The sequence below is a fragment of the Ananas comosus genome, linkage group 1 (assembly GCF_001540865.1).
Source record: "Ananas comosus cultivar F153 linkage group 1, ASM154086v1, whole genome shotgun sequence".
Taxonomy (NCBI): domain Eukaryota; kingdom Viridiplantae; phylum Streptophyta; class Magnoliopsida; order Poales; family Bromeliaceae; genus Ananas; species Ananas comosus.
Window position 1 is genome coordinate 4,503,496 of NC_033621.1, and position 11,233 is coordinate 4,514,728.

General features: G+C 38.8%; 1 protein-coding gene across 3 annotated transcripts; it reads right to left on the reverse strand.

Moving 5' to 3' along the window:
* Nucleotides 264-4,160, reverse strand: LOC109720235 (cell division cycle-associated protein 7-like). 3 transcript variants are annotated; one of them, XM_020247217.1, is made up of 8 exons: nucleotides 4,004-4,160; nucleotides 3,612-3,788; nucleotides 3,403-3,523; nucleotides 3,207-3,277; nucleotides 3,018-3,095; nucleotides 2,708-2,795; nucleotides 652-707; nucleotides 264-541 (listed from the first exon to the last, which is right to left on the reverse strand). In XM_020247217.1, exons 1-8 carry the CDS (start codon nucleotides 4,047-4,049, stop codon nucleotides 471-473), a joined length of 708 nt encoding a protein of 235 aa, XP_020102806.1. In that variant the 5' UTR covers nucleotides 4,050-4,160; the 3' UTR covers nucleotides 264-470. The 3 variants fall into 3 exon arrangements, with proteins under 3 accessions (XP_020102806.1, XP_020102787.1, XP_020102797.1); XM_020247198.1 differs by having other exon boundaries at nucleotides 3,612-3,867; XM_020247208.1 differs by lacking the exon at nucleotides 3,018-3,095 and having other exon boundaries at nucleotides 3,612-3,867.

An 11,233-nucleotide genomic window follows, 5' to 3' on the forward strand; every position in this document is an offset into this window, starting at 1 on the left:
CACACTCCTTGATAGGATTTGAAATCAGATTTTTTTTTTTTCGCTCTTATATTATGTGGAATAATATTTATCTTCAAAAGCTTAAGTTGCCAGAGAATAATATTTTTACATTTTATATTTGGCACTATCAGTTGATTCAGTAAAATGTCAAACTATTAGCAACAATTCTTATCCAAAGGAAGGGAAAAAAAAAAAGAAGACAATTCGAACACCTCTTCCCAAAATGTAACATTTACGCATGCAGTATTAGCTTGGCACTGTATCTCATTGAACAAATCAGTTTTCTTTCCTCAAAAACCCAAAAAAAAAACAAAGAAAAACAAAAAAGAAATTCTTTCTACGTGGTAAGTGTCTAAACCTACTAAGCTCTATTGAGATCCTATTTAGAACCAAAAAAAAAAAAACACTAAAAAACGGTTAATCGAATCTTTCCGATGTGTTCAAATGCTTAAGCTCCATTATTAGTATGATCATTGCAGTGCATTTTCTTTGAGCTTGGCCATAAGTAGATGTGCAACTGATTTGTAACCTTGCTCGCGAGCTGTAATTAGTTTGGTGACAAATTAAGCAACAATTTAGGATCAAATAACACAAAATGAAATATCTGATAAAATTGCTTGTGTAGGAATAGTAGTGACATGAATATATTACCTTGATAAATGGCAATCCCAGTAGGAGCCATCTTTCTCTTCTTCAAGCAAAGAGAGCTATGTACAGCAAAAAAAGAAAAAAAAAAGAATCAGTAATAATGCAATCATAAGCCTCTACTTAGGGGTGTAATGTGGAGCGTGCCGCGCCGGCACGGCCCACATTAAGCCAGGCCGAAACGGGCCGGAGGCCAGCCCGGCATGACCTGGCCCCAAAGTCGGGCAATGCCCTGCCGGGCTGTAGTTCTTGGACCCCGGCCCAACACGGACCCCGCCCGGACGGTACGGCCGTGCCGGGCTTCGAGCAAGCCCTTTTAATTATTTAATTTTATTTAAAAATATATAAAAGTTTTAAAAAATAAAAATATAAAAATATTATTTTTTAAAAATAATATATGAGAATTTTTTTTTTCAAATTTTAAAACATATTTATAAAAAATAATAAAATTTTAAAATTATTTAAAAATTTTAAATATTTTTTGGACCAAAATACCCTCCTCCCAACAATCAAAAATTTAACTGTTGGGGAGAGTATTTTGGTCCAAAGGGGACCAAAAGCCCAACTCCCAAGGTGCAGGCCCGGCTGGCTGACTACCAACTCCCAAAGCATTCGGAGTTAGGAGGCTTGGGAGAGGGGCTGTGTGGCTCGGTAGGCACGGCCATACGGGGCACGCCGTGCCGAGCCGAGGCCTCCCCTCAGGCCCGGCATGGCCTAGGCCAGTGTCGTGCCGGGCCAATGGGCCACAGGGAGGCGGCCCAGCACGACCCGATTTATCAGGTCAGGCCGACCAAATACGAGTGCTACAGTACTCATGCCGTGCTTTGGTTCGGCCCAATATCATGCCGGGCCGCCCGGCCCGTTTTACAACCCTACCTGTCGCGGGGGCCACCCAGCCCGTTTTACACCCCTACCTCTACCGCAATAATTACAAATTAGAATATGCTAAAAAAAGAAAACAAATTATGGATTCCTCTCATGTGACTGGGGAGGAAGTTGATGATCAACTCTCCTCACAAAGATTACTTTTTAATTTTTAGTGCATTATACTCTAAAAGTGATTCAACCAACGCGGTGTCTACACTATTGATGGTTGAAAAAATAAAGTTGCAGGTGCTTAGCTGCCTATGGATGCCAAGTTGGGTTAGGACACCTGTAACGATTCAACCTACTAGTATTAATTATAACTCATCGGACACAAACTATTGGTCCAAAATACTTAAGCTCCTTTATTAGTACGAGTACATTGGATCATCACATGGGATATTAAAGCCGGTTTACCAGCTGAAAGTGTGAGATGAATGAATCTCCTATCGCATGGTAATATCTTGGACTAATGAATGACTAGAAAATGGTACCAGAAGAAGACACAAGAGTCTAAACAAAGGAAGTCTGTGATAATCCAATACCCCTATATCGTGTGAAAAAAAAAAAGACTTGTGCTTATTTACCACCTACTATTATTTATTTTTTTTAAATTTATTTGAAATTATCAAAATATCTTTATAAAATCCAAATCTATTAGTAAACCTAGGGAAAATAGGGATATCTGAAGAAATTTTTGAAAAATCAACAAGAATATTTTGGTCTTTTAGGAATAAATAAGATATTTCTGAAGTTTTAAAAACATACAAGATATTATCTCAAAAAAAAAAAGAATATAAGGAATTAGGTAGGGCTAGCAAATGAGCGAGCACTCGTGTTCGGCTCACGTTCAGCTCAGTATTTGGCTCGATGTTAAGAATTTGAAGCGACTCGTTTAGGGCTCGAGCTCGCTCGACTCATAGTTAGGCTCGCTCGAGCTCGGTTTGAATTAATTTCAAGCCGAGCTTGAGTCTAAATTTAAGCTCAATATTAATTTCAAACCAAACTTCAGCTGAGATAAGCTCGTGTGAGCTCGGCTCGTTTCCACCCCCCATAATTAGGGATCCTGATAATAATAACTGAATTTAAGTATTTTTGGGTAGTGGTTTGAACTCAACGAATTACTAACGTTAGTTTTGAAGGTACAGTTTCCCCCAAAGGGTTTTGTAGCTAAGTTGATGATGATGATGATGTTTACCTGTTACATATCCAAAATTTATTTAATCCTTTCTCTTCAATGCAGTGAGGACACGTCCAATCCTTCTTCATCCGAACTTCTTCCATGTCTAAAAATTTAATTAGGATCTCAATATCAGCATCTATCAAATAAAAGGGCAAAAAAAAAAAAAAAAAGCTCAATAATACCAGCATAATGTTTTCAAACAAATTAAACAAATATGAACATATATAAAGAGAGTAAGTTAACATGCAAACTGAGGCACAAAACAAGCTAACATATTTTGATCCTTTTTTTCATTATTATTGTTTCGTCGCATCAGTAAACATGCCTTCCCCATATCTGACTTTGAGACAAGCGCGGCACAATACGCCGTTCGCAGAATGGCAGGAGGAGCATTCTGTTTTCCCTGCCAGAAACATATTTCAAGATTGGTTTCTTGTGTAAGTGAATCTGAAATGTAAATGGACATCTGAATAATAACTATTGACAAGAAGTGATGAAGGTGATCGATGATCACCTATGCATGGCTGATCTGAATCTCTGTCGCCGCAGCGCCTGCAATCTTCTTCTCCACACAACTTCTTCTGCCTGAATTTGTAAGTTTGTAATGAAAAAAAAAAAAAAAATCTTCAAAACTAGTTCTTTTTCAGATATAAAAATGTAAAATGTACAAATCAATATAATTTTCTAATCTGAAAAAAAAAAAAACTAACCTACAAAAATGGCAGCAAATACCCAGAACAGGATCATAAACACTTCCTCTTCCTTTGCTGTCGCACCGCCGCGAGAGAAGCTGCCTCCTTTCTACCTCAGAAACAACTACTTCTCTTCCTCCTGAAGAACCCAAAAGAAAAAAAAAAACATAAAGTAGAATAGCTCTTGCGACTAAAATGGTGGATCGGTAAAGTGACAAAACAACAACCTTGTGGGGTTAACTCAACTGGGTCCGGAGATTTTCCCTTCAAACGGTCCGATCGCCGAAGGGGAGGCGCGGAATTCGCCTCTACATCCGACGGTTTCTTCACCCGGTCGGATCGTCGGAGCGGAGTGGCTTCGATTTTCCTCGCTTTTTTCGTCCTTTCGGGCGTATTTGTATAATCTTTTCTCGACCGAGAAGGAGAAGTTATGAGATTAAGCTCTCCGGCGCAGCGACGGATGCCGAGGGACTGCATCCGAGCCTTCATTTTCATTTATTTAAATTTTTTATAGGCATTATGGTGAAAGTAGCCGTTAGAAAAGAAAGTTTTTGAAATTTTTACAGGTTTTGGGAGGGAAAAAGAAAAAAAAAAGCAAAAAAAAAAGAGAAAAGAGAACCTTGTTGTCGGAGATTCGGGCGTTGCGGAGGCTCTCGTAGTCGCATTTTGCATCTAATTTTCCCATGGATTCGTTTGATCTTTCTCAGCTTGAGGTTTTTTGTGGGTTTCTGTTTCTGGTTTGAGAAGACAAGAGAAGAGTAGAGGAGAGGGGGAAGGGTGAATTGTCACCAACGGCTATATTTTTTTTTTGAATTTGTATCATCAATGGAAATTTATATGGATGCCCCTTTAGTATAGACTATTTTAAAATAGGCACCTGAACTTTATTATTATTATTATTATTATTTAAAAGGTAAATGTATATAGAATTTAGTTAAAACTATAAACCATTTTGATTTAATTATCTAACCTTTCCAAATTTTAATTTTAATTTCAGTTTGTTTGGGTTAATTTTACTTTATTTGATTAAACCATTGGAAGTCTTTTGAATTCAAAAATTAAGGTCAGTTTGAATTCATGAGTTAAACATACCATTTGAACTCAATATTTGAGCTCAAAATATAATTTGAATTTGATTTTGGGAAAACTTCAAAAACCCCCTCTGTGGTTCCACACTTTTTCATTTTAGTACCCTGTGGTTTAAAGTGTATCAAGTTAGTACCCTGTGGTTTCTCACTTTATCACTTTAGTACCCTGTGGTTTAAAGTGTATCAAGTTAGTACCCTGTGGTTTTGCACTTTATCACTTTAGTACCCTGTGGTTTCACACTTTATCACTTTAGTACCCTATAGTTTAAAAAACCACAGGGTACTAAAGTGATAAAATGCAAAACCATAGGGTACTAACTTGATACACTTTAAACCACAGGGTACTAAAGTGATAAAGTGAGAAACCACAATGTACTAACTTGATACATTTTAAACCACAGGGTACTAGAGTGAAAAAAATTGAGACCACAAGGGGGGTTTTTGAAGTTTTCCCTTTGATTTTCTATTTAAATTTATCCTGGTTTAATCAAATCACCGAAAAGTCCTTTGACATTTATAATTTGTTCCCAAAACTTTGATTTTGAATATAAATTTAATTAAAATTTTTTTATTAGACTTAAGATTTGAACTAAAAAATTGAGCCCAAATAAAATTCAAATTTTAAACCAATAACACATATAACAAATTAAAGTTTAATTTTTTGTAATTCCAAAATAAAATTTTCGCAATTTTCACAAGTTTGATTTATATATTTAATTTTGTTTTCACAACTTTTAGTTACAAGAGCAATTCTGGGAACTGCCTATACCGTTATCTAAATTATAGAAAATTTAAATTTTGTATTTAATAGCTAAACCAAATACAAAATTTATATTTTTGATAATCTATTAAGGCATGTTTGGTTCATAATTGGAATGGAAATGAAAAATGAAATAGGGTTGCATTATCCAACAATGTTTGATTCATGATTGGAATAAAAATAAAAAATATAATTGAAACTGTATTGGAATGAAAAATAAAATGATGAACCATTTAAAAATATTTGGTTCATGATGGGGATGAACATTTAGGATTTAAAAGGAAAAAAAATCATCAAGAGGAAGAGGAGTGATGAAGGAAGAGGAAAGGGAGGGTTTTGACTGATTTTACTTTGGGGCGTTCATCTAGCTAACAGGTTTACATTGAGATTCAAAACCAGATTGAGTAATAAATAGATTAGGTTGTTCCCGTTCCAGAGTGGAAAGAGAATGAAAATTCGATTTTTATAAAACAAACAATAACTATCAGAATCAATAAATCACATTCCGATTCCATAATCCAAACTAGGTTAACCAAACAAGTCTTTAAGATCAGATTATTGCACGAAATAAACACCGCGGTATTACATATGTGGTATCCCTGGTGTACAGCAGTAGAGGCTTGTCGACAGCTCTGGAGAGTGTCGGGACAAGTCCGAGTCGTGTTGGCGCGAAATAGACGCAAAACAAACTCAGCGGGGACGCGAGAGCAGGACTTAGCTGTGGAAATCTGCAAATTGCAGATTTTCTGCTTGTTGTACCGGTACAACCATCAGGGCGTACCGGTACACTTTCTGTACCGGTACAACCAGCAGGGGCGTACCGGTACACTTCGCCAGACTTTTGCGCAGCTGCTCTCGGATTGCCATTTGTACCAGTACAACTACCCGTGTACCGGTACACCAGGGTAGGTGAGGGGCAATTTGGTCTTTGCCATGCCTCGTACGTGTCACCCCTCTCCCCCAGCTATATACAGGTGTGAAGAGCTGAGAGAGATGGTTTTCCCTGCTTCCTTCCCTCTCTCTCTCTAGCTTGACCGATTGTGGAGGAGCTCGAGTGGTGTTGGAGTTTCGTCGACGTCACGCCGCGGTGCCGTTCGAGCGTGCGTTCGTCGTCGTAGCAGCGTGAGGAGGTCGAGCGAGGGTGCGATTCCGCCGTTCTCGACGTCACACCGGATTTGGAGTTAGCGTTTGAGGTGGGTTAATCGTCGGCTATTTCCTAAGTATATAGATTGTCGACATGTGTTGTTATGTTGATTTATTGATAAAAATTGCTCGATTCATGAATTTTGGCATGTTTAACTGTAGAATCTGAATTGGAGCTTAGTACTGTGACTAGGTATTTACACATGTTGGACTTAGATTTAACTTAGGAGAAAACCTGCGATCTGAACCTGTCACATGCTTAAACTATCTGATTTAGCTCTAGGAGCCGTTGTTATTCTGTATCACCGCAGTATCAGCGTGGTGGATACCCCAGGTAGTTTAGATAGCTATTACACTCGTGCTGGGATGCTGAGTGTATTTTTACAGTAGTGTTCAGACTGTTCCGGACTGTTGAATACCGTCGGGGTTGATGGTGGACTCATATCGCCGTTTTGGGCGTCAGATTGTGCTGAAGGCACGTGACCTATTGGTTGTTAGATCAGTTGGACCCTGTTACTTGACTTTGGCTTGTGAGAGCCTGATTGAGCTCGACAGAGATACGCTTGTATACTCGGTTGGGTAGCTCCCACGAGTGCCACTCCGGAGACGGGCGCTGTGCTTTCGTGTTAGTGTCGTTCGTGCAGGTTGGACTTGCTCTCCACGGACTGTTTAGAGTGGAGGTAGCTATATAGTCGCAACCGGGCGGAACAGGTGTGTTCACAGTCCCAGGGGCGGGCAGGCTTACAGTCCCAGTTCGATTGGGTCAGGATTGATACTTCTTACAGTTGGTTAGTGTAGAGCGTGATAGTGTAGTGTCTTGTAGCTGTACAGTTTCTTCCAGCATTTCATACTATCCTTACTCCCTTCTGTAGACTTAGTGGGTAGACCGACGATGTTTAGGGCGGTACCCACTGAGGACTACTTATTTTTATAGTAGTTCTCACGCCCAGTTGTTACCCTGTTTTTGCAGAGCCTACTGTTCCGGTTGCTACTTCCTCGGAGACTGATTATGGCAAGGACGTTGCCAGTTAGAGCCTTTCCCAGTTACTACTGTTCGTGCGGTTACCAGCGGCAGGTAGTGCTAGTTTTTAAGTTTCTTATACATACTGGTTGTATCTCGCTGGGCGAGCTTTTGTATACCTGAACATATGTATGCATATGGAACTTGTTCTGGTTTTTACCAGTTTTCTTCGAAAAGTTCTATACTACCGTTTGTAGTATTGTATGTTTTACAGGTACAGCTATCGCTTCGTATACAGAAAAATTCTTTTGTATACGGCGGATTTGTCGGCGTGCCCGGGGAACGTGCAATCCGGGGCGTGACAACATATCCTACTAATTTGTTTCTAAAAATGTTCTTAAAGTGCGAGCCAAATGTACCCTATCAATAAATCCTATTCTGATTTCATTGTCCGAAATAAGTGATCCAAGCCTTATATATCTAATTCTTTTGCAAACATAGTTTTTGAACATAATACAATTGCTAATAGCTCATATGCCTGCTCTGCACTCTTTTTCTTCCTTCATTCTTTTTAACCAAATTACTGCAAATATTTTAATTAATTTTTCACAAATATATTATTGTTATAAAATATTTTGCTTTTAATAAATTCCTATAAACTTTTTTTTTCACATATATCATGATTAAGTTACTTAATTAAATATTCCTAGAAAATTTCTTTTCATGTATGTATCCATAAAGAATTTTAAATTATATTGCAATTAGGTTAATTATTTAATTAATACGAGTTGAACTGGAATACTATCAGTAACAAATGGGCTCTGTTTCCACCCATTTATTTTTGATGATAGAGTTTCTAAGTCGACAATCGGTACCATTGAAAATGATATACCACTTGAAGTATTTAGAAACTAAATTTTAAATCTTTTTGACATCAATCAAAGAGTTTCAAATTTATAATTTTAATGGTTGATATAAGCCTTTTTTTTTTGTTTAATGGCATAAAGATATCCAAATTAATTGAATTTTAATTAGAAAATTTTTTAAACAATTTAGAACAAGATCTATACACATGATCTTGATTACAAAATTCCTATCATCACTTTTTAAAATATATTCATTTTCAATCATTCATTTTTATGTCCACTTGATGAACAAGAGAACAATATCGAAAAAATATAAAATTTAGTTTCTAGATGCTTCAAGTGGTAAAGATCATATTTAACGGTACCGATCGTCGATTTAGAAACTTTATCATCGAAAACAAATGAGTGGCAATGGAACCTGTTTGATAGCATTTTAGCTCAACTCTAATTAATACCTTTATATGTTAGTTATTTACTTGTATGTATATCTTTATTAATTACTTAATTACTAATAAGAATTGGGCGGAATAGCATTAATAGTATTTGGGCTTTTTTCCTATCGAGTTTTTAACACTGGGATGAAAAATTATAAGGTTGGGATGATAGTGGTCTTCTAGGGTTTAGTCTAGGATTGAGTGGATGGTTAGTTGAATAGTATGATTTAAAGGGTGAAATTGATTAAAGTATAAATTTAACAGCTAAAAAATCAAAAGGAAAAGAGCCCAAATACTATTAATAGTATTCCAGCTCAACTCTTACTAATAAACTATCATAAAAATTTTTATATACCTATTTAAATTAATTAAATTAAAAATTGGCTCAATAAAATTCTAAAAAAGCATAATTTTTTTTTTTTTTTTTTTTTTTTTTGAGAGTAGGTAGCAAGCTACCAGCTTCATAATCATTGAAGATAAGAATTATGCTACAGGGGTGGGCCGGCTAGGGCCTCGAAGAAGAAAAACACAACAAAAAAAAAAAAAAATCAAGATAGGCCTTTCCAAAAAACAATCAGCTGCTTGAGCCTTCCCACCATTAAAACTGGGTCTATCTTTATGCCACGAAAGATGAGATCGTTCCTGGCCTTCCAGATGGTCCACCAGCATGCAGCCAATTCAGACAGCCCATTCCACTTATTTTGTCCGTCGTACCTACCCTTCCACCTATCACAGATGTCAAGTACATCGTCACCCAACTCCCCCGCCTGGATGTCCTCAATTCTCGTAACCATGATAAACTTAGTAAAGACACATTGGGTGAATAGGTGGTCCACTGACTCGTCAAAAATCCTGCACAATACACAAGCCGTGTCCCTGACCATCCATGCTTACTGAGGTTGCCCGCTGTGAGCATCCTTTTCTTAAGCACAAGCCAGTAGAACACTTTGATCTTGAGTGGTGCACGGATCCTCCAGATCCAGTTAGCACGTCCATCCCTCGTACCCCCATCATTCATCGTTCGATAGGTTGATTTGACTGAGAATAATCCGTTGCTGGCCCATCTCCAGCCTTTCCTGTCTTCACTGAGTGCTAACTGGAATCCGTTGACACTCTCTTTGAGTTCCGAAATGGAGGGACTTATGCCCGGCGGTAGAGCGTCCTCGGCGCCCAAGATCCTACTCCAGTTCCAACCATCCCTTCCGAAGCAAGCCCTAACCAAACTTAGATTACCATCCAGCTGCCCGTACACGTCCGGGAACGCCGTTTGAAGTGTGGTATCCCCACACCATCTGTTCCGCCAAAAGTCAACTGATCTTTCATTACCCAGGATATAGTAGGCTCCCCACTTGAAAATATCGTTAGTGGATAACACCCCTTTCCACCACTGTGAGAGAGGCCTGAACCCTACACCCTCCCGCAGAGGCCTTCTTCTACGGTAATATAAAGCTCGGATAATCTTAGTCCACTGCAGATGGGGTGCAGTGAAGAATCTCCACCACCATTTAACTAATAGCGCCCTGTTCATGATAGCTATATCTAGGACGCCTAAACCGCCTGCAGATTTGCTCAAACAGACGTTTTTCCACGCAACTAGACACCCCTTGCCGGGGATGTTACTTTGGCCACTCCCGAAGAAATCTCGGCGTAAAGCTTCGATACGCTTGATCACCCAAATGGGTGCTTTAAACACCGAAAGAAAGTACAACGGTATGTTGGTAAGCACCACATTGATGAGTGTAAGTCTACCCCCTCTTGAAAGAAGTTTGGTCTGCCAGCCGCCAATTTTGATCTGCAGTTTCTGAATAAACGCCTCCCTCATGGGTGGTTTTGGCGATAGGGGAAGCCCTAGGTAGTTACTAGGGAATGAACCAACTTTGCAGTCAAGCGTCTGCACAAGTCTTGCCGCTTTGCCCTCAGTCTGTCCCAGATAAAACAGCTCAGATTTTCTCTATTGATTTTCAATCCAGAAGCCCACTCGAACAAATGCCACAACAGTCTTAGGTTTCTCATATATCGTTTTCTAGCCAAGGAGAAAAAGAAGGTGTCATCTGCAAACTGTGTAAGTATCGTTGTGCTTTCATCAGAAGGACCGATGCCCTTGAAAAGGTTGTTTGAGGTGGCCTCTCTGGTCATCCTGGCAAGACACTCTGCCACCAATAGAAATAGGAATGGGGAGAGTAGGTCCCTTTGACGTACACCTCTTAGTTTTAATCCAATTAGTCGGCTCCCCATTAACCAAAATAGCTACTTTAGCATTGCAAACACATTGTTCGATTCAGCCACACCATTTCACGTCGAAACCCCACGACTGGAGTATACTGAACAAAAAGGGCCAATAAATTCTATCGTAGGCCTTTTCAAAATCCACTTTAATGCCGACCCCCTCAGTCGCCTTCTTACTACCCCAACTAATTAGTTCAGAGACAGTGGCGTACGCATCGGCGATATTCCTGCCTTGCAAGAAGGCAGATTGAGAAAGAGAGATTAGGTCGTTCATACAGGTAGCAAGGCGATTTGCAAGGACCTTCGAGATAATCTTTTGAATACCGTTGATGAGGCTGATAGGTCGAAAATCGTTTGCTCTTTCCGCCCCT

Excerpts from the sequence above, each read along its gene's own strand:
- LOC109720235 (XM_020247198.1), bottom strand. The coding sequence starts at position 4,069 with ATGGGAAAATTAGATGCAAAATGCGACTACGAGAGCCTCCGCAACGCC. Across the intron at positions 3,868-4,003 it reads CCCGAATCTCCGACAACAAG|GCTCGGATGCAGTCCCTCGG; the intron begins GTTCTCTTTTCT and ends ATGAAAATGAAG. Across the intron at positions 542-651 it reads TGGGATTGCCATTTATCAAG|CTCGCGAGCAAGGTTACAAA; the intron begins GTAATATATTCA and ends AACTAATTACAG.